This window comes from Maylandia zebra, linkage group LG19, assembly GCF_041146795.1.
Source record: "Maylandia zebra isolate NMK-2024a linkage group LG19, Mzebra_GT3a, whole genome shotgun sequence".
Taxonomy (NCBI): Eukaryota; Metazoa; Chordata; class Actinopteri; order Cichliformes; family Cichlidae; genus Maylandia; species Maylandia zebra.
Window position 1 is genome coordinate 18,102,717 of NC_135185.1, and position 25,976 is coordinate 18,128,692.

A 25,976-nucleotide genomic window follows, 5' to 3' on the forward strand; every position below is an offset into this window, starting at 1 on the left:
GAGTAGCTCAAGAGTAAATTGTGTTGCTTATCCCAGTGAACTATTTTGCATGTAAAAAAATATGTAGATTTTATGTGAAATGTTCAATTTATACCCAAAACATACCAAACCAACAACAGTGCAGCACATACACGCTGATGCTACTCATGATGACACACCCGATGTGCTGTAATACTCTCTGCAGCCTCCTTTGTGCATGCCTCACAATGTTCATCCAGTTTCTTAATCACTTTTCCCTCTAGGGCAGGAATGGGTGATTAATTTTCCCAAGGGGCCACATGAGAAACTGGGACTGTTGTGGGGGGCTGCGCCGATAAGATAAAAATAATACTGAGTAGGATTGAGTTCGGCTTATTGGTGTTACCCTCTACAACTGTCCTAGTTTCTCATTTGGCCCATTGGGAAAAATTAATTGCCCACCTCTGATATAGGTTCTTGGTAGGGCTGGAGCTTTTTACGGGATATGCAGGATACACCCTGAACAGATCATCAGTTAATCACAGGGCAAACAGAGAGAGAGACATTTTTTTTGTTTGTTGCAAGTACACCTACAGACAATTTAGAATCACCATTTAAGCTTTCATGCATATGTTCAGATTGCAGATGAAAACCAATGCACTCTGATAATCCCCAACCATGTGGCCACTGGTGCTTTTGTCCCACAAACCTGGCAGCCAAAGTTTTTGGGTCTCCTCAGCTTCATGTCAGCTTAAACTTATTATTCTCTACCAGTAACTTTACTGTTCTAAAAATGTAAGAAAACAGTGGAAACTATTAAAAAAGATATACTATAAACCATAATTCTTCTCAGATGCAAGCAACAGACAAAATTATGTACAAGCTGCTGAAAAATTACTGAGTAGCAGTTTGTTTTATGTATATTAGCATTAGCATCAAATTGCAACTTAAGAAAAATGTAACTTAATATCCAATAATGTTCGAAACATGATTCTGCAATCCGCTAAGGGTCTAAATTGACCAAAAATATCTATAAATCCTCAATTTAAAACTTTGAAAAAGAAGAAAGAAAATCGAGTTTTCAACTCTTTGTTACCCATCTGCTAGCAAGCAACCAATTAGCCACCAACTTGAAATGATGTATCTAAAGAATCTTTGTATGTGGAGTGTTGGACTGAATATTTCTCCTAAGTGATTATGCAAACATTTTCAGTACAGTTTCTGTAGTTTTGCAAACCCTTTTTTTAAAACAGGAAAGCTATCATTGTCCCTTGTTGCAGCTAATGCTACAGGATGGGCTATTGCTGCTATCCCTTTGCCAAACATTAAACAGATATATTAAAATGGTTTGATTCACATGTAACTAATGTTGATACAGGCACAAGACCGAAATCCAGCATTTAAGATAAGATAGAATAAGTTGGTAGCTAGCTAGCACATGAATTTTATTTTCCATAAAAGAGAGTAAATGTTAGTTTTATACTTTATTGTATTGTCAATGATAATACTCTTAATATATAAAGATTTAAAAGCTGGGGCTAAGAAATTAGCCATATCAACTAAAATGGTGGAAATGAAAAGCATTGATTAACTCTTAAATAACTGCCAGTGTCAGGATTTCTGCATCCTGATACCATCCCTCTAGAAAATTAACATTATGCTTTACAATGTCAACTACCGAGACAAAAACGTTAACTCTTTCCACCCAGCATTGTTTCATTTATTTATTTACACGTGTGCTTTCATCATGTTTTCTCTATTCATTTAGTTAAGCTCATTAGGAAAATAAAAAAGGAAAACTAAAGAGAAATCCAATGCTGCAGCACCACAAAACATAATGCAATCAATAGACACACATTACAACCATACCTTTACAGTAAACACAGTATTTTAAGATACAGTAAATGCTGTGAGTGAAGTGCTTCATTTTGGCATTAATAAACACAAAAAGCTCACCTCTACAGGATATCTTCTTGTGATTTTATAAAGTAGCCTATTTACATTTTGTGATATGTCTCATATGTCTCATACCGCAGTTAGCAACCATGTGCTCTTGATGTCCTTGTCCAAGCATTTTGAGTTTTAAACCTACTTACGACTAGCACCTTTACTTCAGGTATAATTGGGAGTATAAAAAGGTGAGTTTTGTAGTGCTTTCAAAATCAAAGTATGGTGACAGAAGTGTAGGTGGTTGTTACTCATTTACTCCAAGGCATTTAAAAGACATCTTGTGCGAGGGCAGGTGCTAATTTACAGTTATACTCGCCTGCAGACATGCTGGATTCACCTTTATTGCTCCTGTCTCCATCACAAGTTATGGCCTGTATGTGCGATGTTTGGACTGGCAGTGCATCAGATTGGAATGGGTAAAACATACTCAGGATAAATTCATACTAGATATGATTGGAAGTTTGAAACACAATACCTTGTACAATTAAAAAAAATAAAAATAAACATTTCAAGCACACAACAGTGAAATTCAATCACGTAACTGGCAACCAGATGCTGTGCAAGGCAAAAGCGAGCAAACATCATTTTACACCAAAACCTCCAAGCCGTGGTGTTTAAGGTCTGGGTGGCACACAGTAGGGCTGAAATTTATGACGAGAGAGAAGTCATCGGACAGCGAATGCTTATGTGGCCTCTTTCTTCTCCCTTTGGGCATTTCTCCGAATCTTCATCTCTGTCAGCTGAATATAGCGGATGACATTGGTGTCTGGAAAACAAAGGCAGGAAAAGGCTGATTTATTTCCTGCTCAGACAGGAAACGGTGCATCAATAAGGTCGTAAATCTTCCATTTAAACACAACTCTGTAGTACATGGAATTAAAGCAGCTAGAAGTCATTTATACCACAGCTTTTTGGCAGTGCAAAAACAAAACAAGCTCCATATGAAGATCTTGTGTATCTGCAGTTTTTTTTTTTGTAAATGATCTTACTAGCTTAGTACATAAATAAACAAACATACACATAACAAATAGATATTAACCACGTGAAGGAGGCTGTTTGCAGACTCCTCTTCATCTACAGTTTTCCCACCTGCCATTCAAGCAACAAATACACCTCTAAAGTTGTCATATTACCTAACTTGACTAGTTTTCCTGTGTTATTTTCTGTAGCTCTGATTAATGTTGGGTGACATGAATGAAGCACCCACATTGAAAAGGCCAAGGTTGTGCTAGAAAATCTGATTCACTGTGCGTATCTTAGGCACCAGATTTCTGCCCAATTATTTAAATAACATCTAGGAACAGAATCACAAATAGGCCAAAAGCCCACAGTGATAATTTTACTCTTAATCTTGTAAATTTCATATTATTAATCAAATACCTGGTTCCCCCTGTTAGCTTTTAGATGTGAAACATCTTCAGGAACTCAATAGAAGTCCAGCTACCTCTGTCTCAAGCACTCTGTACTATGTTAAACATGTCACTCAGTGGTTTCACTGTCATATCTGCAATGCACTTGATATTTTTGCATGAAGTCAGTTTAGTGCCAGTCAACAGCCTGCTATTCCATTTCTATACCACAACAGTCACCTGTTTTATTTTATTTATTTATTGAAGTCCACAAATATCTCTGCAGTGCACCTGTTCATGTTCATGTGAAACACTTTTACATGATACACAAGCTACTGTCAGCTACACCCTTGTTCACAGGGGTCACCACAGCAGGTAGCTCCGCATGTTTTTTGTTTTTGTTTTTTTACACCAGATGCCCTTCCTGATACAACCCCAAAGGGATTTATGTCTCCTCCAGGGATCTTTTGTTTTTTGGGCAAATGTATAAACCACTACACTAATGAGCCACTACAACACTAATGCCGTCTTTTTACCTTGTCCCAGAACTCCGTTTCTTTAAATGCTCAAAGCAACTAAATTAGATATCTTCTATTTGGTCCAGACTGAAATACTGAATCTCACCCACATTTTGAATTGCAATGAAGCATGATGAAGGATGACTCCTACTTGTTTTTATTTTATTTTCTCTACTAGTCATCTCATCACCCTTAAATGTTTTTCACAGTCAGCAAGCTGCATAAATAATGTATTGTGTATTTCAGATATTAGTGTAATGTTCCTTGCCATGAACCAGCAATCCTTACCTGAAGGTTCCTGCTTGTTTGACTCCTTCAGGTAGTACAGGGCTTTCTGGAAGTCTCCTAGGTGGTAATAGGCCACTCCAGATCGGTACAAAGCTTTGAAGTTTTTTCCTTCCTTGTTAAGCACTTTCAGGCAATATTCCTTTACTCGTTCATAGTTCACCAGCTCCATTTGCAAAAGACAAGCTAGAAAGAGATTAAAAGAGGGGAGAGAGGGCGAAACTCCTGATCACACTGCAAGACCCAATGTTAGACTTGCATTATTTTACTGAACTACTAATATGTCCTGTCAGGGACTAAAACACAGCTGATTCTTTGGTTAAATCTTAAACATATAGCAAATATTATACGTTTGCCAAGGGGTGAATAAATATACCATTTATGCAAAGTGATAATTAAAAAGAAAGTGAGGCGGATTGTGGGGTAAGCCTGAGAATGACTCATACTGGCAGTGAATCATTCATGAGCTCTGGAGTATTCCCAGAATTTCCCTCTGCTGAAAAGACAGCTGATAAGTGGAATCTGTGTCCATCTGTGGGAAATGTATGCGAGAAACGTCTCTTACCGGCCAGACTGTTGTAACACTCCAGCTCTGCGTTCTCCATTGCCCCCTTCTGCTCATCCGTCAGCGTGGTGGACTTGCTGATGGTCGGCAGCAGGGAGGAGGGTGACTTGGAGCTTGTGTCCGGATCCCCCAGAACCCTGCACAGCCCTTTAATCTCGAGCAGAGCCCGGTGATACTTGCCGATTGCCTCTCGGTACTTCTTATCCTTGTAGCACTGGGTGCCTTGGCTCTTAAAGTCCAGCGCCCGTCTCACGACGTCCGCTGGTTCGTTGTAGGATGGTTGTTTCAGCATCGACCCACCATGATGCTTCTGCTGCTGGAGCTGCTGCTGATATCTGGCATCTTTGGTCCGGCTGCTGCTGTTAGGGGGGTGAGCGCACTGCTGAAGCCGTGGGGATCCGCAGGCGTTGTCAGTGTGGCTGCCTTTGCCACTATCCACCCTGCCGTCGTGCGCAGCCTGGATCACACTCATCTTCAACGTTATTTCTATTATAGCTGCCCTGCCCGGCTGTAAATTAGCTGGGAAATTGAGGCTTTTCACTGCATCCTCTCGGCTGTATCGCGCCTTCGCCTCGCCAGTGTCGCAACTACGTCTGTGTGCGCACCCCTACGCGATGCGCGCTCCTCTGTTGTAGCCTGCTCTCGTATGTTTCTCTTCAAACGCGCCGATTGGTCGATACACACAGAGCCAGTGGTCCCATGGGGGTCCCACACCAGGAAGAAGAGGTTTAATATCATTATCAATTTATCTGCAACCTGTGAGAAATGAGAGGGAAGTTACAGTCCTGTATTTGAATTAACATTTTTTTTAAAGAAGAAGTTATTCTATTTCCCCTTCAGACGCCAGTGGTAATTTGTGGCCCAATCGGGGATTTCTTGTATTTCTAAATAAGGCCAAATGACCGTGTAATAAATTGCCGTATTTCATCCTTCCTAAGCCATATACCCCATGGAAAGACTTGATCGGAGTGAATATAATTTTTTTTTTTTTTTTTGGGGGGGGGGGGGGGGGGGGGGGGGGTTGGTGTCACGCTTGTCTTAAAGTGGAGGAATGTAGTCATCTCTACTCAGATGAATCAGATAAAGCTCATCCAGCTCATTTTATCTCTACAGAGCAGCTTTGCCAGAGCAGCTACTCTTGACAGGCTACAGACTCCTAATTACAGACTATGATGTCATTCGGATGGGGTTTTTGCAGGATGATAGTGTTATTAGTCTCTGTTATGAAGACGGAAGGGCATGTGTAGGAGCATTTTCGGGCATACGGTTTCATTTTGACTGGCCATTGTGTCAGGTTGTTTGTTCACCGTGTCTGTCCTGTGACTGTCACTGGGGCAATGAAGTCAGCTGTCTGTCTGGGTGTGTCTCTGGAATTTCAGCGTTGAACAAATGCTGCTGATCAGAAATAAAGACCATGTAACCCATGAAATCGTTATCACGCGCCTGGGATCTACAGCATGCTGCTGTCAACAAGTGCGAACACGTGTAAAAATGTCTCTGCAGTTCTTAGCCTTACTACAAGAGTTTGTATGCACTGAAAGTGAGGGTAGAATTTAAGGTTTTAAGTCAATACTAAATACTAAATGAGATCAGTTAAATCTACACTCCGAAAATATGCGACGTTATTGCATGTTTGTAATAACTGAAAGATCTTAATATATATATATATTAAGATTAAGATCTTTATTTATTTTTATATATATATATATATATATATATATATATATATATATATATATATATATATATATATATATATATATATATATATATATATATATATATATATATAACTAGCTGGCAATCTTACCAAATAACTAAACAGATTGCCTTATTATTATACCTCCAGAAGTCTGTGCACACGTCCACAATGGAGTATAACTGAGGGTATAAGGAAATTGAATTAGGCCTAAAAAGAAAAGAAAAGTTATAAGAAAAATGGCAGGCATCAAAAAACATTTCAATACATCTACTGGCAAAATGTTGACCTCTGGTGGCGAACGCTTTAGTTAAAATTAGCATGGGGTAATTACAAAACAATAAGATATTCCATAAAGCATAATTTTAGTTAAAAAAAATCTTATAATAAGTTTTTGTATGAACTTTTTTATAAAGTCTATAAAGTCTATACAATGGGAACCTAATGGAAAATACAGTCTGCCCATCACAAGAATTATACGTTAACATTTGGACTCTTACATTGACTGTGTAGATTCTGGGTAACATTATCTTGGTATTATTATTATTTTATCCTAGAATCATAGCATATTTTCTATCTGTGATCAAAAATAATAATAAAACACTTTTGCACAATTTTCTGTCCTACACTCCACTTCATGCATGCACTTTTTAAATACATAATGAATAAACATTCATTATTCTGCATTATTTCTGAACACTCAGGTGAAATACATCTCTTAACCCTCTGCAGTCTGCATAAACACAAAATCTGGGAGTGGACGGTGCAATCATCTGCATACTGTATACAGCTTATTTCACTCTAGATAGTAATGACTGGTAGGTTGGGAGGATCATATTTATTCTAAAGTGAATTGATTGATTGATTGATTGATTGATTGATTGATTGATTGATTGATTGATTGATTGATTGATTGATTGATTGATTGATTGATCTCATGGATTACTGAGTACGGACCAAAACATGTGAGACTGGGCAGTGCTTTTGACTGATCTGGTGATGAGCAGCAAAGGAGTTCCACTGAGACTGTGCTGCCTCCAGTCCTGCTCATGCTTTACACTTAAGAATTTCAGTACACCTCTGGGCTGTGCCAATTACAGAATGTATTAGTGATGGGCAGGAGGAGGACTACTGAGCACCACTGGATATTTTTTGATGAGTGGTCTGGGAGGAGTTCTGCTTGTGAATAATAAGACTAGAGGTGGAGATAGGCTTCAGAAGGAAGAGGAATACCAAATGAACTATGTCTATCCTGGGACAGGAAATACCTAGGTGTCTATATCCACAAGCTAAACTATTTTCCAAAAAAGCTGAGATCGAGCTGGTCACACCCACAGACTGAATAAACTGATGATAAAGGCTAGCTCTGTGACTGGCTGTAAACTGGAGACTAGTAAAGCTGTGGTGAAGAGAAGGTTACTGATTAAATTGTAAATAAATTATTTAAAAGGCATCTCTTCTGACAGACTGATTCAGCTCTGCTGCCACAAAAACAGAGAAAGTCTTTCATACCACATGCCATCACCCTCTTTAACATTATATATCTGTCATATATATCTGTCATATCATTATTATTAGTATTATTAGTATTGTTATTCGTATTACTATTATTATTATTATTAGTAGTAGTAGTAGTAGTAGTAACAGAAATATTTCACCACCATTTCAGCTGCTGTAGCAAAAGCATTTCTCATCTCTTAATCACATTCTCAGCCGAAAAGTACAATGACGTAATCAAAGTACGACCTAAAGACCAGAGACGTAATCTTTAGGAGACCATTTGTTTATATCATGGCGTCGGTGGATTTCAGAGGTAGCTAAATCCATTATATTCTTCTTTTAGATGTGCAGTTTAATTAGTATAAAAATCTCATGTTATTTATAACTTCGAAACAGCGCCTTGATTGTTTTTTTTCTGCAGCTTCAAGCTTATTCGTCTGTGCTGCAAGAAAATCTGTTAACGAGTAGCGTCTCCTTCGCTTTTTATTAGCATATCGGCTAGCATAGCTTATGCTGTCTGCCAGAGCCTTAGAATGACTTTTGGTGGTGGTTACAACAGAAAACAACTTCAAGTCATTGTAGCCTTCAGTTTTTCCAGTATAGTGGGTTATTCATCCTTGGTAAAGTGATGTCTGCATTATTGGTAATATGGACGCTGCTCACTGGTCCGTTTAGCTGTTCCGAGTTATATTTATTCATTATCTCTATTCATGTATCCTAACATCTGATAGATATACTGGCAATAGAGAAGCATATAAAAGATTAAGCTATATTATGTAGTTTGATTTTATTTGATATAAAATCAAGAAATACAAATAGCTGCTCTGTTTGAGCATTATTTCGGATCTGTTGAGGAACTCGGCTCTCACAAAAGGCGGGTTTCACAGTGAGATAAGTCATCTGTTAATAGAGTGTCTTGTTATTACCTGAAATAGAACCTTTTATTATCAAAAGCCTAATCATGTTAATCAGGAAACCAGAATCACCGTCATGTTTCCTTCATAAACATTTGACCCATTTTCATTATCAGGTTGTGTTAATACTGACTCAGTTCCTCAATTATATTCATACCCCCCCCCCCCCCCCCCCCCCCAACACACACACACAGAAACACACACATGCACACAAAAAGAAGGCATCTCTATAGTTGTTTAACAAGACATTTTCATCAATAAAATGCTATCAGTATTGACAATATCCATGTCAAGCTGAGATGTGATTTCATCCCTAACATATAAATGCACTCACAGTTATTTCTCAGGCAGCATCAGTTAATAATATAATTTCATAAATTGAATGCTTGTTTAATTTCCAGATAACCTTCTCGGGATATCCTGGGTGGACAGCAATTGGGTACCAGGTCTTAATCCTGGAAATGTGCTGGAGTACTTTTCTGACAGAAGCAACCCTTTCTATGACCGTACCTGCAATAATGAGGTAGTGAAGATGCAGCGGCTTACCGTGGATCATCTGAAGTAAGTTTGTTTTATAGATGGAAATTTGATACAGAGCAGTGAAAAGGTTTTTAAACATATTACATTAAGTATTATGAAGGGAGACATTCTGATCAAAATCATATTGTCAAGTAGAGCCCAAACGCATACACACACAGACAAGTAATACTATTATAATATTGCCACATCTGCCGATTTGTGAAAACATTGCTTCTGTCTCATTTACAGTCAGATGGTGGGAGTTGAATACATCCTTCTTCATGCTCAGGAGCCAATTCTTTATATAATCCGTAAACAACAGAGGCAGTCACCGACTCAAGGTGAGTTCCAAACACTCAAGCCATTATTTGTTAGATTTGTAAAGTCTTCATTTCACATCAGTTGAATTTCTGCTTCTCTGTTCATACTACAGTGGTTCCCTTGGCTGATTACTACATCATAGCTGGAGTCGTGTATCAGGCTCCAGACCTGGGAACAGTTATCAGCTCTAGAGTGGTAAAAATATTCATTGTAATTCTGTAAAAGATAGGTTTGTGTAACATTGATTAAAAAAATCAGTGTTATTTATATTAATCATATCTGTTTTTAGCTTTCCGCTGTACATGGAATCCAGTCTGCTTTTGATGAGGCCATGTCCTATTGTCGCTATCACCCATCCAAGGGATACTGGTGGCACTTCAAGGACCATGAGGAGAGAGGTAAGCAGTTTGGCAGTTTACAATTTAGATGTTAAAGTTCTGATTATCAGTTATGTGATGTGATCACAAACACTAGCAACAAAGAAGGAGCCAGAACCTGTTTTCCTTGTTTATTTAAAATAATGACTTTGACAGAAAGTGATTAACATGAATCTCTTATACAGAAAAAGCCAAACCAAAGACTAAGAAGAAAGAGGAGCCTAGCTCTCTGTTTCAGAGGCATCGCGTTGACACACTCCTTTTGGACCTGAGGTCAAAATTTCCACCAACTTTCTATCAGGTACTGTCAGCTATTGTCCAGTTTGTTCATTTGAATTTTGAGTCTAAGAGGAGTCAATCGTATTGATTTTGTTTTGTTTTGCTTTTCTCTGAACTTTTAGCCTAAGCCTGGTGAGAAGCCCATTCCAGGTATGATATTTAAAACAGTTTTTTGTTTATAGATCATTATGATATATAATAAGAGTCTATCAGGGTCTGTCTGGAAGTGCTTAACACTCTGCAGATTACTAATATGTTAATTTATTTTCATATGTGAAGCATTGCTTTTACTTTCAGAATTGAATTCATGTTGTTTGATTAAACTAAAAGAAAATCAATTAGTTTTTCTGCTGAATATTTCAATTTTAAAATCAGTTAAGTTTCGTTTTTAATGTCTGTCCTTCAAGGCCAAATTCTTGAGTTTACTTTTAACTACAGGCTTTTGTTTTGCAGTTGAGGTGAAAAAGGAACCTGAACCTCCCACAGAAACAGTGAAGCAAGAGGAGAGGGAGCAGGCAACCAAGTCCTCTGCCCCAGCTCCACCTAACAAACCACCTCCTGAGAAAAGGGCAAGACTGCAGTGACAGCCATATTTGTCAGACACTGGGAAGGTTGCGCACAGCTCTGCAGTCCTACATCACTCACTGGGAAAATGACTTGAGACATTTGTGTTACCTCCCCAACTCTCTGCTTATTTGATCGATTTTTAGAATACTGAAAATAAAAGGAGTCAGTTGTTTATGTAAGTGCTGAGACTCCTTTTACGCTGCAGCATTAGTCCTGTGCCCTTGATAGGCTTCAAGCAGCTGTAGCACAAACAAGCAATTTGAAGTGGGGGAGGATTTTTTTTTGATGATGATAAGCTGACATCAGCATCGGTGTCAGCTTACTGTCAACATCATGCTAATGGTTCTGTTGTAGTGACTTCAGAGGATCATTTAATTCGCTGTCTGCTTTACAAACAAGATGTGTCATCTCATCTGCCAAGCAAATGGCCTCTTGACCCGAACATGGCTTGTTCGTTTCAGACACTTTCATCTCCTTCGGAAGAAATGTCCTGCTTTTGTATGTTTTTTTTAATATACATTAAATGGTATTGATTAATGTGTTCTGATCTGTTTAATTCTTAACACTTAACAGGCTTCACATTTATTTGATCCGTTTTTCTTCTGTTTTATTTCAACCTGTGATTAAGATTTACTGCACTGTAGCGTTTTTCCTGTCTTGCGTCAACCCTGAATTCTTTATATCATGCTACTTTGGATGATGGCTGCCTTTTGTTCTGCTCCCTGTCAAGATGATCTCACACTGCGTCATCTGGTTTCTGGGGATTTTGTTGTGTGTTTTGTGTGACACTTTACACTTTTACTTATTGGAAGCAAAATGTAAAGAAATGAGGGGTGGAATTTTGCACATTACTGTATCTGTGCCTGATTCTTATTAATCTCATGATCTGAGTTCATGGGTGGTTGTAGGTTTATTCATTCGTCCCATTTTGTACCTGATTACACTAATTTTGAAGGATTTGTGATAACTGGCAACGAGTCCTTCACATTTCTGTGGATTTTTGAACCACTCTTCACCACAACACAATCAGAGCTCAACTTGCTGGTGTGTTTCAGGTCATTGTCTTACTGTATTAGTCAAGTACGCTTGAGCTTTGGTGCACAAACTGGCTGGACATTCTCCTTCAGGATTTTCTGGTATAGCGCGGAGTTCATGGTTCGATCATTACAGGAAGCCGTTCTTTAGATATGCTGCATTCTTTTGTGACCTGGATGAGTCATCAAACCCTTAAAGTAATTTTGGTACCTCAGCCACTCCTGGGAAGGTCCACCGATGTTCCAAGTTTTTTCCATTTGTGAATGATGGCTCTCACTGTGGTTGGCTGGAGTTTCTAAGCCTTTGAAATATCTTTGTAATCCTTTCCAGGCTGACAGATATCTGTGACTTTGTTTCTCAGTTGTTCCTTTAGATCATGACATGATATGTTGCTTTTTAAGATCTTTTAACCTACTTCAGTTTGTCAAATATGTTTTATTTTGGTGATTTCTAAATTCGTCAGGTCTGGCTGTAATCAGACCTGGGTATAAGTAGTGAAATTGAACAAAAAAATGTGCAGTTAATTCATGATTTAACAAAAGGCTTCTTACTTTTTTACAACACCATATATATTAAAAGTGGTTGGAGGTCACCCCACCTTGACTAGTTACCACAGAAAAACAGACATGCCATATTTCACCATGTGGGACCAGGATTTTTGTTAATGGGAGAGGATTCGCGTACCATTTTGCATCCTTAATGTAGCAGGTATTTTTTTTAACCGACAGGTGTCGCCATTTAGTCATATTTAGTATAAAGCTCCATATATGTGGCTGATTTTTAAATTTTTATTTCATACGTTTATGCTCTCTGCCATCACCCTGTTGAGTCACAATCAAATAAACGTGCCTACTCACTGAAAAATATAATTTTCCAATAAGGAGAGCGAGTGAAAACCAGAAGGGTGAAGGCACAAAGCTTATACGTATGGTCTTATATTTAGTGTAAACAGTACCGATGCCACGAAGAAGAACTTCCTCGCAGGGCGTGGTGGGATAGCAGTCTTCCTCAGTGGAGGACTGAACAGTGCCCCAGCTGGCTGGCTAGCTGCAGAGAGAAGATGGCTGCAGAGGGGATTTTCAGGCCAGTGTCTGAAAACAGAGCGCCGTTTGTCATGTTGAACGACGACTAGCCCCAGCGTGTCACCCCGGTTGTTGTGTCGGTCGGTTCCGCCTGGATTCGTCGGAGGGGATAAAACAACATGGGGTCGCAGACTTTGCAGATCCTGAGGCAGGGGGTCTGGGCTTCAATCACAGGCGGATGGTACTACGACCCCGATCAGAATACGTTCGTCAACGCTTTACATCTATACATCTGGCTCTTTCTGCTATGTTTCCCCTTCACGCTGTACATGGTGAGCCGCTTTGTCTCCTTTTTATTTTATTTTATTTTATTTATTTTTACCTCATAGACTGGTATTTCTTTATGTATTTGTCATGACTGTTGACAGCTTAAGTTAACCAAACCAACTGTCCGTTAGGTTAGCAGCCACAGCTCACTAACGGTCGGTCTCGGTCTATTATCTGGAGCGAAGACAACGTACACTAATATTAAACTAAGAAAACGGAGTGGAATATTTGAAGTATAGTTGAATTATCCAAATTATCCATTAAGCAAAAGCATTTCTTAGCAAATAAACCTTATTCTGGTGGAGACGTTAACAAAAGAGCCTTTAACTCCTTCAGGTTTCAGTCTACTGTCCATCAACTAGATCGTACCTAAACGCTCTTTTGTTCATATTCTGTGTTTCGGTTAAGGTCCACTTGGATATTTACACTGTGTGAGGCTGTAATCAGTGAATTTATTTTCCCTTCCCCCATCTTTATCTATTTGTTGTCCTCCGGTCGGCAGTGATTTTCGGTATCACCAGTTTTCAGAAGCTACCAGCTGTGACTGTAGGGGCACAGTTCACAAGGATGTTAGCAGTGATCTTCCCCGTGTAAAAGCCCAGGAATCAAAATCATATAGCTGAGAGCTGCTTGTTCAGTTTTTTCATCTCAAAATGTCTTTGTTTGCGGGTTTCCTAAACGGCTTTACTTTCTTAAGGTGCTCTTTTCTGTGGCACGTCAATAAAAGGTTGCTTGCCAAACTTTATGTCCTGCACACATAAAATGCACATTTATAACTGCTGACGTGATTATGAATGTCTGTGTGCTCACTTCTATATAAAGAAACTGGGGTGTTTGAAATAGGTTTGTGGTTTCCTTTCTATTCCTGGAGTGGAAATGCTTTGGTCAGCTCTGTGGTTTATATTGAGCCGCAAGTTTGAGTTGCGCTGCTGCTGTTTGTGAGAGCTACAAGCAGATGCAGGAGGATATCTCAAGGACAAGAGAGAGCCTAGAGCCCATCTAGTCACCTCTTTTTGTAATAGCCTCCTTGTCAGCTGCACTAAGCAGACATAAAATTCATAATCAAATCTTAAGACACTGCAGATGTGTCATAAATAATTGGGACAATAGGTGCAATAATGTAATTATCTTTTTTAGCTGCATTTAGCAGAGCTCATTTTCTCTGTGGCAGTGCTTGGTTCCAGTTCACGGGTTTATAAATGATGTGTCATGTCTGAATGTCCAAATTGAATCAACATCACTCCTGGGCTGCTGAGATAAACACAGGAAAGAAAATGGATATAAAATGCTGTAACATGGGTAAAAATGAAACCGTTAGAGGGTTGTCTATGTAACCTTTTTCCCTACTTCTTCCTCTACTTCCAGGCCCTACCGCCAACCATGGTGATAGTGGGAATCTACTGTGGTGTGATTGCTGCCATGTTCCTGCTGCTGAAGACGGTGAATTACCGCCTCCACTATGCCTTGGATGAGGGGGAGGTGGTGGAGCATCAGGCTAAGGAGAATCAGGGGAGCAGAGGTGGCACAGAGGGGGCTATTGATGGAGGCGTGACCCGAAGGGAGGACAGCAATGGCCCAGGGTAAGTTCACGTTATAGTCTGTTGGCGGATTTACTATCTGGAGATGGAGCACTGTAGTGCACAACTGATAAAATATTCTGTAGAGGATGTGCAAGATCATTAAGCAGAAATAAATCGCATTGTAAGATAAGCAGTGTTGGGACTACCGCGTTATTAAGTAACGCGTTACAGTAACTACGTTATTATTGTGGTAACGAGCACGGTAACTAGTTATTATGCCAAAATCAGGAACGCATTAGTCGTTACTGGGATTTAGATAGGGTCGTTACTCGTTACTTCGTGTGGTGGCTATCGCGGAGCTTCCACATATTCAGTAACATTAGCAAGTGGTGGAGGCCAGCAGGTGGATGAGAGAAAGGGGAGGCAAGAGGAGAGACCCGAGGCGGCCGCCGGTCCGAGTGTGAACTGAACTTCAGGTAAGAAGTTATGACCTGCAGTCTCTCTGGGTCAGATATAAACCAAGTTTAGGTGGAGTTTATTTTCGTTATTCTGACTTTTTCCGTACTGGGTACTAGCTAGCATGACGGAGTTTCTATACAGCTGGGTGGGTGCTATGATGTTACTGATGTTGAACTTTATTTTGTTCACAAGGTTAATTATTAGAGTTGCCAACCGTCCCGTAAAAAACAGAATCGTCTCATATTCAGAGAAAATATCGCGCGTTTCGTATTGAGGTGAAAAGGAACACAGTTTGTCCCGTACTTCAGCTACAATGAAAAAGACACAAAGCTGGAGCTGTACAGCTGCCTCTTCTTCTCTCATCCGCTCACCCTCCTTCTCCTGTTTCTACTTCAATCATGAAAACTGATCAATGATCAGCTGATCGGCTTTTCTCTCTTGTTTGTTTATCACCCACTTTGCGCCAGAAAGAGGAAACCAGCGGAGGTCGCATTAAACAACAGCAGCACGACAACAGCTGATCAAGCACAAGCTTGATCAGCTGTTGTTAGAATTTATTCAATATTAATTTCTAGTATCAGCTGATGTTTGCTGGAGCCACAGCTGTAAAAGCTGCTGGTCATGTTATCGGTTTGGTCATCTGGTGAGAGGGAAACATGAAGATGAAACCAGGAGATGTCCTTACTGAATCATCAGAGCTGTGATGGAGAAACAGGTTGACCTTTTAGGTGACATGAATGAGTTGAAGGGAAGTTATGAACTGTTTCTGAGAGACAAATAACACCAGGATCCTTTTTTAGGTAGCTGACAGCTGGTAACTGTGCAGGGGCGGATCTAGCAAAGTTTTGCCAGGGGGACCAGGTAGGGCATTAACAGGGAGAGGGGGGCACAAAGAAGTACTTTTCTTTCTTATTCTCATTTAAAATGTCTAGCTTTTAAAAAATAATTATCTGAGTCTTACAACAAACGATTGATAGATTGATACATATATACCATCAGAACAGTGTACATCACTGTCACAACAGCGTTTGTTTTCATTCAAAGGCTTTATGATTTTTCCTATAATGGCGGGCTGGTCTCTAGTCAAAATGCCCGGGCCAATTTTCAGTCCCAGTCCAGCCCTGTATGCAGCTCATCTGCAGTCTGGTGTTGCCTACATCTTCCTATTCAGAAGGCAGAATTTCCGAGTTCTGAGTACAATCGAAAGCACCACAACTGCAGATTTTGTGTTGGATGTAAAAAGCGCACATGACGCTGTGACGTACGCTAGAATCATGGCAGCAGTCAATGACTGTCCAGGCGTGGGATTTCTCTCGTGGAAATATTCACATTATTTTTTTCTTTCTATTGGTAGGTGGCACAGTGCACTTGTGGCAAGTAAGCAAGCTAGAAGACTGGCAAAGTTATGGAAGCAACACATTAACAAGAGAATTCTGAGTAAAACCAAAGTTACTTTCCCTAGTAACTAGTTACTTTGAAAGTAATGAGTAACTTGAAGTAACTGAGTTACTTTTGATACAAGTAACTAGTAATGTAACTAAGTTACTAATTTAAAGTAACTTACCCAACACTGAAGATGAGTGATCAGAAAGTGTGACTGACTTTAAGTGATCAGTCACTTCATGTGATCTGTCATTGTCTAATGGAGCTGAGGAAGGAGGTCTAGAGTAGTGATGACTCTGGAAAACACACAAGTTACTCAAAGGTTAGCTGGGTAGCTGCTTTAGGGTGACTTCAAATTATTAAACCATACATGCTGACACCACTTCAGGAAGTTACTTTTAAACAAACTGTTTAGTGACTTTTAATTTCTCCTCAGCTAAAACATCTGTTATGTGGCGCTGTTCTAAAAACCATTGCAGAGTTTTCTGTCCGTCTCAATAATATTGCCAACACTTACGTTTAGATTCATCCAGAACTATTGTGTTTTTCTTTAAAGTTTAACAAATGTGTTGGATGCATTTTCTGGGCCATAAATTTCTATGAAGCTGATTTTTTATTTATTTATTTATTTTTAATTCTGTCTGTAAAACTAGTGTTACTTACATTAGCAGTCTGTTTCATCCCCTCCATTTTCTGGTTCATTTGTGTGTTGGTTTTGTTTTGGCACACTACCAGCACTTGTAGGCCAGTGAAGTGGCGTGAAAGTGTTGGCAGGAAGATTCATCATGTCTCCCACATGTTTGCTTTAAAGTACAAACCAAACGAGGGAGTACTCCTTAAAGGGAAAAAGAAAAACCTCCAGAAGGCTACCAGTTGACAAAAAATAGAGGTTTTACAGTTATTGCCATGTGCTTTACACAGCATGCACTGGGTTTTATTACTTCTTTTCCTCCCAATTTATTGGATCTGTCATATTGGCAAAGCTCTTGAAGCAAGCGTCATTATTCAGCAGCCATCTTGAAATGCTTTCAGGCACTTATTTGGTTAGTTATTTTGAAGCATTATCTTATTTAAATGTAATTTCAGTGTTCACAGTGACATAAACTAAAAAGATGTTAAGATTATTTCTCATTGGCCACATAAATCTACACTTATCTTTAACAGTACAGGTGTATATGTGCTTTCAATTAATCCCTACCTTTTGTGGGGATACGTTTCATCAGTGTTAATACTAAGAAACAGTAGTACATTGTAGGAGTACACTTACTGACCACTTTGTTACTAGTTAAAAATGCCTTGTTGGTGGCAGAGTTAAGAGGAGATAAAGAAAAATCAACATGAACTACTAACATAACCACTAATTGACCAAGGTATGCAGAAGAGCATCTCTGTACACACAACACTTTGAGCCTTGAAACTGATGGGCTACAGCAGCAGAAGACCACACCAAGGCCCAATCTGGTTGGCTGTGAACAGGAAACTGAGGCTAGAATTTACACAAGCCCACCAAAATTGGAGAACAGATGATTGAAAAACTTAACCTAGTCTGATTAGTCTCAATTTCTCCTGTGAGATTCAGCAGATGGGGTCAGAATTTGATGTAAAAACCACTGATACATCCTAACTTGTATAAGTGGTTTTTGGCTTGTGGTGATGGTGTAATGGTGTGGGGGATATTTTTCGGGCTCCTTAGTACCAGTTGAGCATTATTTAGCTGCCGCATGCCAGGTTTCTGACATTAGGTTTAGCTCTCATTCACAGTGAACAAAAGCCACTGAGGTTTCAGCCTTTTACTGCAAATGACTTGAAGAAGTGACTCATACTCACATTCCAGAAGCAGTGCTTAGCAGGATGCTGGGACAGGGGAGAGGCAAAAAAAAAAAGAGAATGAGACCTCTCAACCAGTCATAGCTTTGCCCACACATCTGGAACAGCATTCCAGGTTGTTTGAGTTTGCAGTGAAGCCGACAAGCTCAGATGACATTCATTAAGGTGTTTTTTCTTCTCCTTCTTCTTCTTTATTTCCTCTTCCACCACCAACTCAATTTCCCCACTTCCTGCTCCATTTTTTCCAGTATTTTTTTTTTTGGTGCTACATGTTGTGGTTGATTTTTTTAAGTGTTGTTTTGTGGTCTGACCTGCTATGATGCAGTTTTGGCATATGGAAATGATTTATATCCCTGGCAAGTTGTTTGTTTCTACATACCATCTGGTTAAATAAGCACGTCTGGGCTAAATATAGACCCAGAAAAAAATCATGGATGCTTTCATCTGTTTTCTCTCTGTGGAATTTCAAAGCCTGTGCAAAATATTTAAAATAAAGGCCTGTTTAAGAAGTTCACTTGGTGTGTTTTCCCTAAATTGAAGCTGCTGCCATCTTCTTTCTGTTTGACTGAAGGAGATAAATGGCATGTAACAGGGCTGAACAATCTTGGTGAACTCAGTAGTTTCCATCGATGTGCATGTGTTTGTGTGTCTGCAAAGGGACCCTGGAGGGGGTATTGAGATGGCAGACTTCATCCGACAAGAGACTCCACCAGTGGACTGCAGTTCCAGGAACTCCTATATTGGGATGGAGTCTAACCAGCAGGTAAGCAGAGCACTGGCCTGCTGTACACTGTGTTCCATAACTAGCTGAAAATAAAAGGATCCTGATTGTCAAGTCCCTTTGCCCCCTGTATTACTTTCTGCAGACCTTTCATTAGATTTATATTTAATAGCTTGCTGATCTTCAATGTTCCTACCAGCTGTTTATTCAAATCCAAGTTAATACATGTTGCGGCTTATTATGATAACCTTTTAGATTCTAGCTTGTACAGCATATTTTGGACATTTTTCAATCTAAACAATTAACAATTCCAGGTTTCCACAGGAAAGTTGTTACATATGATGGCTGCAGAAAGTGTTGCTGCCAAGTGGGAATACAGTGCAATGTTGCACTCAACTCATGTAATACTGTCTACTGCTATAAAGCAAATCACTAATTGTGTGGCGTTATATTCAAGAGAAGGGAGACAGCAGGGAGTTTATTTCCTATTTACAGCATGGGGAAAGCAATGTGTTTATGCACCAGTATAAGTGCACCGCATCGCAGCTGAGCTTGTTTACATTTCATTGAATGATAAAAGAAATAACCACAGAAGCAGCAGAAGCACTACTTTCCTAACGGTCCCAATAGTGAATTTTGAACAAGGGTTTTCAGAACATGCCTGTTTCTGATATTGAATGTACATACTTTTTCTACAGATTGTCTTATTGTTATCTGTATTGTGCTTCTAGTAAGCAGAGCTATTTAGCAGGGCATGCTAAGATCCATCCATCCATCCATCCATCCATCCATCTTCTTCCGCTTTATCCGAGGCCGGGTCGCGGGGGCAGCAGCCTAAGCGGAGAAGCCCAGACCTCCCTCTCCCCAGCCACCTCCTCCAGCTTATCCGGGGGAACACCAAGGCGTTCCCAGGCCAGCCGAGAGATATAATCTCTCCAGCGTGTCCTGGGTCTGCCCCGGGGCCTCCTCCCGGTGGGACATGCCCGGAACACCTCACCCAGGAGGCGCCCATGAGGCATCCTTGTCAGATGCCCGAACCACCTCAGCTGGCTCCTTTCGATGTGGAGCAGCAGCTGCTCTACTCTGAGCCCCTCCCGGATGGCCAAACTTCTTACCCTATCTCTAAGGGAGAGGCCAGCCACCCTTCGGAGGAAGCTCATTTCTGCCGCTTGTATCCGCAATCTCGTTCTTTCGGTCACTACCCACAGCTCGTGGCCATAGGGTGAGGGTAGGGACGTAGATCGACCGGTAAATTGAGAGCTTCGCTTTTACACTCAACTCTCTCTTCACCACAACAGACCGGTACAGCGTCCGCATCACTGCAGCTGCAGCACCAATCCGTCTGTTGATCTCCGGCTCCCTTCTCCCATCACTCGCGAACAAGACCCCGAGATACTTGAACTCCTCCACTTGGGGCAGGAACTCATCCCCGACCCGGAGTGGGCACTCCACCCTTTTGTGGCTGAGGACCATGGCCTCAAATTTGGAGGTGCTGATCCTCATTCTCGCTGCTTCACACTCAGCTGCGAACCGTTCCAGTGCGAGCTGGAGGCCATCACCCGATGAAGCCAACAGAACCACATCATCTGCGAAAAGCAGAGATGAGATTCTGAGGCCACCGAAGTGAAAGCCCTCTAAGAAGGCTGGGTACTCTGAACTGTCACTCGGCGCATAAGCGCAGATGACAGTCAGGACCCAATGACAGTCAGGACCCTGGGGCGCAGGGAACAAACCCTCTCATCCACCGGGAAGAACCCCAACATACAGGCAGCAAGCCGAGGGGATATTAGAATACCCACCCCAGCCCGCGGCCTCTCACCAGGGGCAACTTCAGACTGAGACAGAGTCCAGCCCCTCTCCAGGAGACTGGTTCCAGAGCCCAAGCCATGCGTAGAGGTAAGCCCGACTATGTCTAGCCGGTACCTCTCAACCTCACACACTAACTCAGGCTCCTTCCCCACCAGAGAGGTGACATTCCATGTTCCAATTGCCAGTAGCTGGGGATCAGTCCGCCAGGGCCTCCACTCCTGGCCGCCGCCCGGCACACAATGCACCCAACCCCTAGGGCGCATCCTGCGGGTGGTGGGCCCGCAGGAGGGTGGGCCCATGTCCCCTTTTCGGGTTGTACCCGGCCAGGCTTCATGGACTAAGGCCCAGCCACCAGACGCTTGCCCTCGGGCACCCTCCCCGATCCTGGCTCCAGTGCGGGCCCCCGGTAACCCTATCCCGGGCAGGGTAAACTGTTCCCTCGATGTTTTCCCTCATAAGGGTCTTCTGAGCATGCTAAGTTATTTTACTTTTGTTGTTGCTGGACTAGAGGAAGCAACTGTTGGGGTGTGTGTGTGTGTGTGTGTGTGTGTGTGTGTGTGTGTGTGTGTGTGTGTGTGTGTGTGTGTGTGTGTGTGTGTGTGTGTGTGTGTGTGTGTGTGTGTGCATATGCACTAGAGTGTTTTCCTTAGGAATGATTTATTTCTTTATTTATTTTTTTTACATATTGCTGTCAGGCTGATATCTCCTTTAATATTCAAAGTTCTTTAGCTCCCTTATTCTGTGAGATATATTTAACCTCTGAATCCCCATGGGTGCTGTGTTCTGTGTCTTTGTACTGTATGTCCTTGAGTCTCTAATCAGCCTACACATTCTGCTCAGTTGCTGTGTGGCAAGTTGGAAGACAACCCAAAACTTTTTTTCTTTTGACAGTACACAGCAATTAGCTATTTGTAATACACAAACGGTGTCTTCTTAGAGATGTCATATTCTGTAAAGATCACACCTTGTCAGTTTTCTTGATGAAAATGTTGTTGCAGAAATAAGCCTCTGATATCCTGACCACCTTTCCTTTTGAAAGACAAATAGCTTAACTTATCTTTTCATTCAAATTTCAGATAGCATCTTCACATCGAAGAGCAACAGTTGCCAAAGGTAATATGCCACACAGCTTTCTTCTGTGCCTATTCAACTTAAAAAGAGCAAAAGAGAAAGAAGTGACGTGTTACAAGTAGGGTTGGTTTAAAAAATCCTTTGTATGTAACACTAATGCATGTTCTGACTGTGAAAGAACCACATCCGTAACCATGATTCCCCCCCCCCCCCCCCCCCCCCCCACACACACACACACACACACACCCAAGCTGCTCAGGAGATGCAGCCTGACTCAGCATTGCTGTGACCTCAACAGTCACACCATGATGAGGCAGCTTTCGACAGGCACTGCTGGCTTTGAAAAAAATGGGAAGGGGGGTTATACATTGTAAGACCCAGCATGGGAGTCATTCTCTGAGAGCACATTATTGAAACACAGAGATGAAGACAACAACTGAACTTGTAGCTGTGCTAGGGGGCCATTGTACTGAGTGTTTGAGTGAGGCGCCTGCGTTGCCTGAATAATTCAGTGAGTCTGTTCGATGCCATTCTAATTAGCTGGCAGTTTGTGATGAGACTAAATGGTCTGAAGTGGGACAAGGGCTCTGCAGGGATTTAGTTTTTTAATCTCCCCTCCCCTTTACTGTACACTTAGACAGTTTGCCACAGACTTCCAGGAAGTCATGGCAACTCCTTAAAAAAAACCTTAACATTTCCAAGACAAATCCTAACAGTTACATCTTTGTTCAATTGTTATCTTGTGCTGTCATCAGAGCATTCAAAGAATCTATTCAGACTAGCTCATACCTCCATTAAGTGTGGCCTTTCCCCATAAACAATTAGGGAAACCTCCCAGAAAAAGCATTTCTTAGTGCAAGGCAACAGTTTGTATTCATAATGTTCTGTTATGTAGTCTGTAGTTCCCAGTTACGTGTAGGTTTTCAAAGATGATGGTTTTCTTAAAAACTGTTTTTCCTATATTTTCAGGAGATTGTGGAAGGACCTCAGATGACATTAGTTTGACTCTTGTTGAGAGCTGTAGTCATGATCATGGTAAACACACAGTCACATATGCTATTACTATTACTTCTCAGTATTTTCCTCAATGTATATTTTCTTTGTATCCATTTAGATCTGCTCTCAGACACAAAGATGTACTGCCTCGTTCCCAATGATTCCTTCGCCTCCTTGCAGCCGTCAACCTCCTTGTGTCCTTCAGAGCTGTCCAGGGAGCCTGCTGATCTCTGTAACTCTGCTGCTTATCACTTCAGCCTGTCACACTCCTCCTGTGACACGGAGGTAACCTCTCATTCATCCATGCAATCTCAGACCTTCAGGAAGGAGCTCCGTTCTCGAGGTCTGCCACGGACCTCTAGCTCGGCAGGTTCCGCTTTCCCTGACCCGAGTCTGCCAGACTTTGCTCTGTATCCTCCACCCAGAAGAGGTGGCCTTGACCCTGTGCGTGAGCTGGAGACTGCCAGACCACACAGGCCAGGGCTGTGTGACAGAGATGGGGCAGACCCCCTGCACCAGCAGGACCAAGCTGTGCCCTCAACTTCTGGAGTAGAGTGCTACAGACACAAAGAGCAACGCAGGGTTGCTCGCTCAGCCTCTAAGGAAGCAGGGGAGAGTAGCTCAGGACTTTACCAGGTGGAAGGAAGTGGTGGTGGAAAAGCCTCTGGTGGAGGAGCAAAGTCCCAAGGAGGGGAGCGAAGTGCCGATAGCCTGAGGAGTCTGAGTACTCGCAGTAGTGGTTCCACTGAGAGTTACTGCAGTGGCACAGACAGAGACACCAACAGCACTGTCAGCAGCTTCCACAGTGAACAGACCAGCTCTACACATGTGGAGAGCCTGCTGTCACTTTCAGGGGATGAACGTGCACGGGAAACGGGAGAGACAGTATCTGCTCCTGCAGACGACAGGACTTCTAGTATTAGACCTCGAAGTCTCGGTAATCTTCCCTCCAGGGAAGCCAATAAAAACCCACATGCCAATGAGCTGACTGCTAAACAAACTGCGGACACTCAGTCACCTGCAACCCAAGAACTGGTGGAACCTGTCAAGTGTGCCGAAGAGCCTGGCATCAGGACCAGTGCTGATGGCTCAACAGGTGTAGCTGTCACAGAGCAGGAGCAGGTGAAAGACAACGTTCAACCAAACTCAGCTAACATTGTTCAGAGGACTTCTTCTCTATCAGCGGGTCGCAGTGGACGCCGGCGGACTGGAAAGAAAAGAGCAAGCAGCTTTGATGCCAGCCATCACCGGGATTACATCTCTACGCGTGCTATGGCCAAGCCCTGTAGTGCTGTATTCACTGGTGGTGGAGAGGATGACTCCAGTGATCAGAGTGAACTCAGCTGTGCCTCCAGTCTCCGCTCCACCAAGCACCTAAGCACAGACAGCTCATCTAGCACCACCTCCCGCTCCTGCCACTCACCAGAGAGCCACTACAGGGCCCTGAAAGCCAAGCACATTTCAGCCAACGCCTCCTCCTCTTCTTCCACCACAGTAAAACCTGAGACAGGAGTTCGAAACGGAGGGAAGCGGCGTACCTCCCGCCGTACTCCAAGCACAGGCAGTGCCAAAACACATGCCAGAGTGTTGAGCTTAGACAGCGGTACGGCTGCATGCCTTAATGATCCCACCCACCTAGGAGCTCCAGCAGGACCTCGACCTCTTACCACCTCCAAGTCAGATTTGGAAGCCAAAGAAGGGGAAGTCCTGGATGCGGCATCCCTGCTGGGTCGGGCCTCCCAGCTGGAATCAGTGACTCGCTCCAGAAACAGTCTGCCCAACCAGGCAGCTTTCGCTGAGCCTCAGGATGCTAATGCTGCTTCCCTACGGGGTATGTACCACACACTGAGCTCCAATGTACTGTACACATTGCATTCTGTGTGGTTTGCATTAGTGATGCATGACTAGTCTACTTTTTATGCTGGCAGACAGAATTAAGGGTTATTAGTCTGGTTTTGTTTTTACCTGCCTTGCAAATTGTTTACATAATCGCTGGTGATGGTTTGGATATGTATTGAACACAGTGAACATTGCTTTGCTGGAAACCTTTAGTCATACTCATGGTTTCTGGCACATGAAACAGGAGCACACTGGTAAAGTTGATCAACTTTAATCTGTTTAGGTGTAGTCGTCCAGCTGCCTCAAAATTGTGTGTGTGTTTGTGTGGGAGTGAGTGCGTGAGACAAGACTGCAGACAAGATGCTGTCTCTCTTGTTCGTTCAGTGTAGCCATGGTAAGTTACCATGGAGTGGCAAGCATAGTGTTCCCTGTGTAGATCAGTTAGCATGATGGCACAGTGTGTGCTTTGTATTGAGGTTAGACAAGCAGCAGCTCTCTTATTAGTGTAAAGCTCAGATAGTATAATAGACATTCCATACTCCACATTCTTCAAATTTGCAACCTGATCTCACATTTGCTCTGTCTGGGTTCTTATTTTTTGGCTTCTGGAGTGTACACCTCGTGGGATTGGATACAGTATTGGAGGCAGGATATGCCAGGGCATATGACTGGTTGGCTAGAAACATGTCATAACTTCACTATACACTGTTATATCACAGTCAGTCGAGGGATATTTATTGGTGTTATAATATAAGTCCGTGACTGCACTTGAAGTTATCAGTGGTGGTTTTTAGTGGAGATTTGGCCGATTTGGAAGAAGCCGATGAATTCAAACCCTACCTCTGTGACAAGCTTAAGTACTTTTTCAGTGAATAAGTTGTGCATTATTTATCATGCAAACAAAAGGCCACATTGGCTCATCTTGATACACTGGGTGGTTTTGCTGCTGCAGCACTCCTTGTTGACTTGCACCCAATGCTAACTAAATTTAGTAGGAGATACTTAAGTTTAGCTAGGAGCTGCTGTGTCATTTTGTTGCTTTTATTGCCCTTATCTGTTTGGCATACTTTTTTAGTCTTTCACCCATCGACCCTTGGAGTGTTTTATCTGATGGAGCATAAGACGTAAACAGGCTGTGCCTACTTAGCGGATGTGCTAACTTTAGC

General features: G+C 41.8%; 3 protein-coding genes across 10 annotated transcripts in view; 2 read left to right on the forward strand and 1 right to left on the reverse strand.

Moving 5' to 3' along the window:
• Positions 1–1,667: 1,667 nt before the first annotated feature.
• On the reverse strand, positions 1,668–5,279 carry ttc9 (tetratricopeptide repeat domain 9). The gene is made up of 3 exons (XM_004539945.5): positions 4,626–5,279; positions 4,064–4,246; positions 1,668–2,674 (listed from the first exon to the last, which is right to left on the reverse strand). The coding sequence occupies exons 1-3, from the start codon at positions 5,095–5,097 to the stop codon at positions 2,592–2,594; spliced, it is 738 nt and encodes a 245-aa protein (XP_004540002.1). The 5' UTR covers positions 5,098–5,279; the 3' UTR covers positions 1,668–2,591.
• Positions 5,280–8,074: 2,795 nt separating this feature from the next.
• med6 (mediator complex subunit 6) lies at positions 8,075–11,338 on the forward strand. Its single transcript, XM_004539946.2, has 8 exons — positions 8,075–8,137; positions 9,140–9,299; positions 9,507–9,598; positions 9,691–9,773; positions 9,868–9,976; positions 10,141–10,256; positions 10,357–10,384; positions 10,688–11,338. The coding sequence occupies exons 1-8, from the start codon at positions 8,116–8,118 to the stop codon at positions 10,816–10,818; spliced, it is 741 nt and encodes a 246-aa protein (XP_004540003.1). The 5' UTR covers positions 8,075–8,115; the 3' UTR covers positions 10,819–11,338.
• A 1,498-nt stretch (positions 11,339–12,836) lies between these two features.
• The window catches only part of pcnx1 (pecanex 1), a 37,508-nt gene continuing 24,368 nt past the window's right edge, over positions 12,837–25,976 (forward strand). For all 8 annotated transcript variants that reach the window (XM_014409797.4, XM_014409798.4, XM_014409799.4 and 5 more), the window contains exons 1-6: positions 12,837–13,190; positions 14,551–14,765; positions 19,032–19,137; positions 21,981–22,017; positions 22,945–23,010; positions 23,090–24,802. In XM_014409797.4, the coding sequence (XP_014265283.2) occupies positions 13,038–13,190; positions 14,551–14,765; positions 19,032–19,137; positions 21,981–22,017; positions 22,945–23,010; positions 23,090–24,802 (2,290 nt within the window). In that variant the 5' untranslated portion in view covers positions 12,837–13,037. The remainder of the gene's footprint in view (positions 13,191–14,550; positions 14,766–19,031; positions 19,138–21,980; positions 22,018–22,944; positions 23,011–23,089; positions 24,803–25,976) is intronic.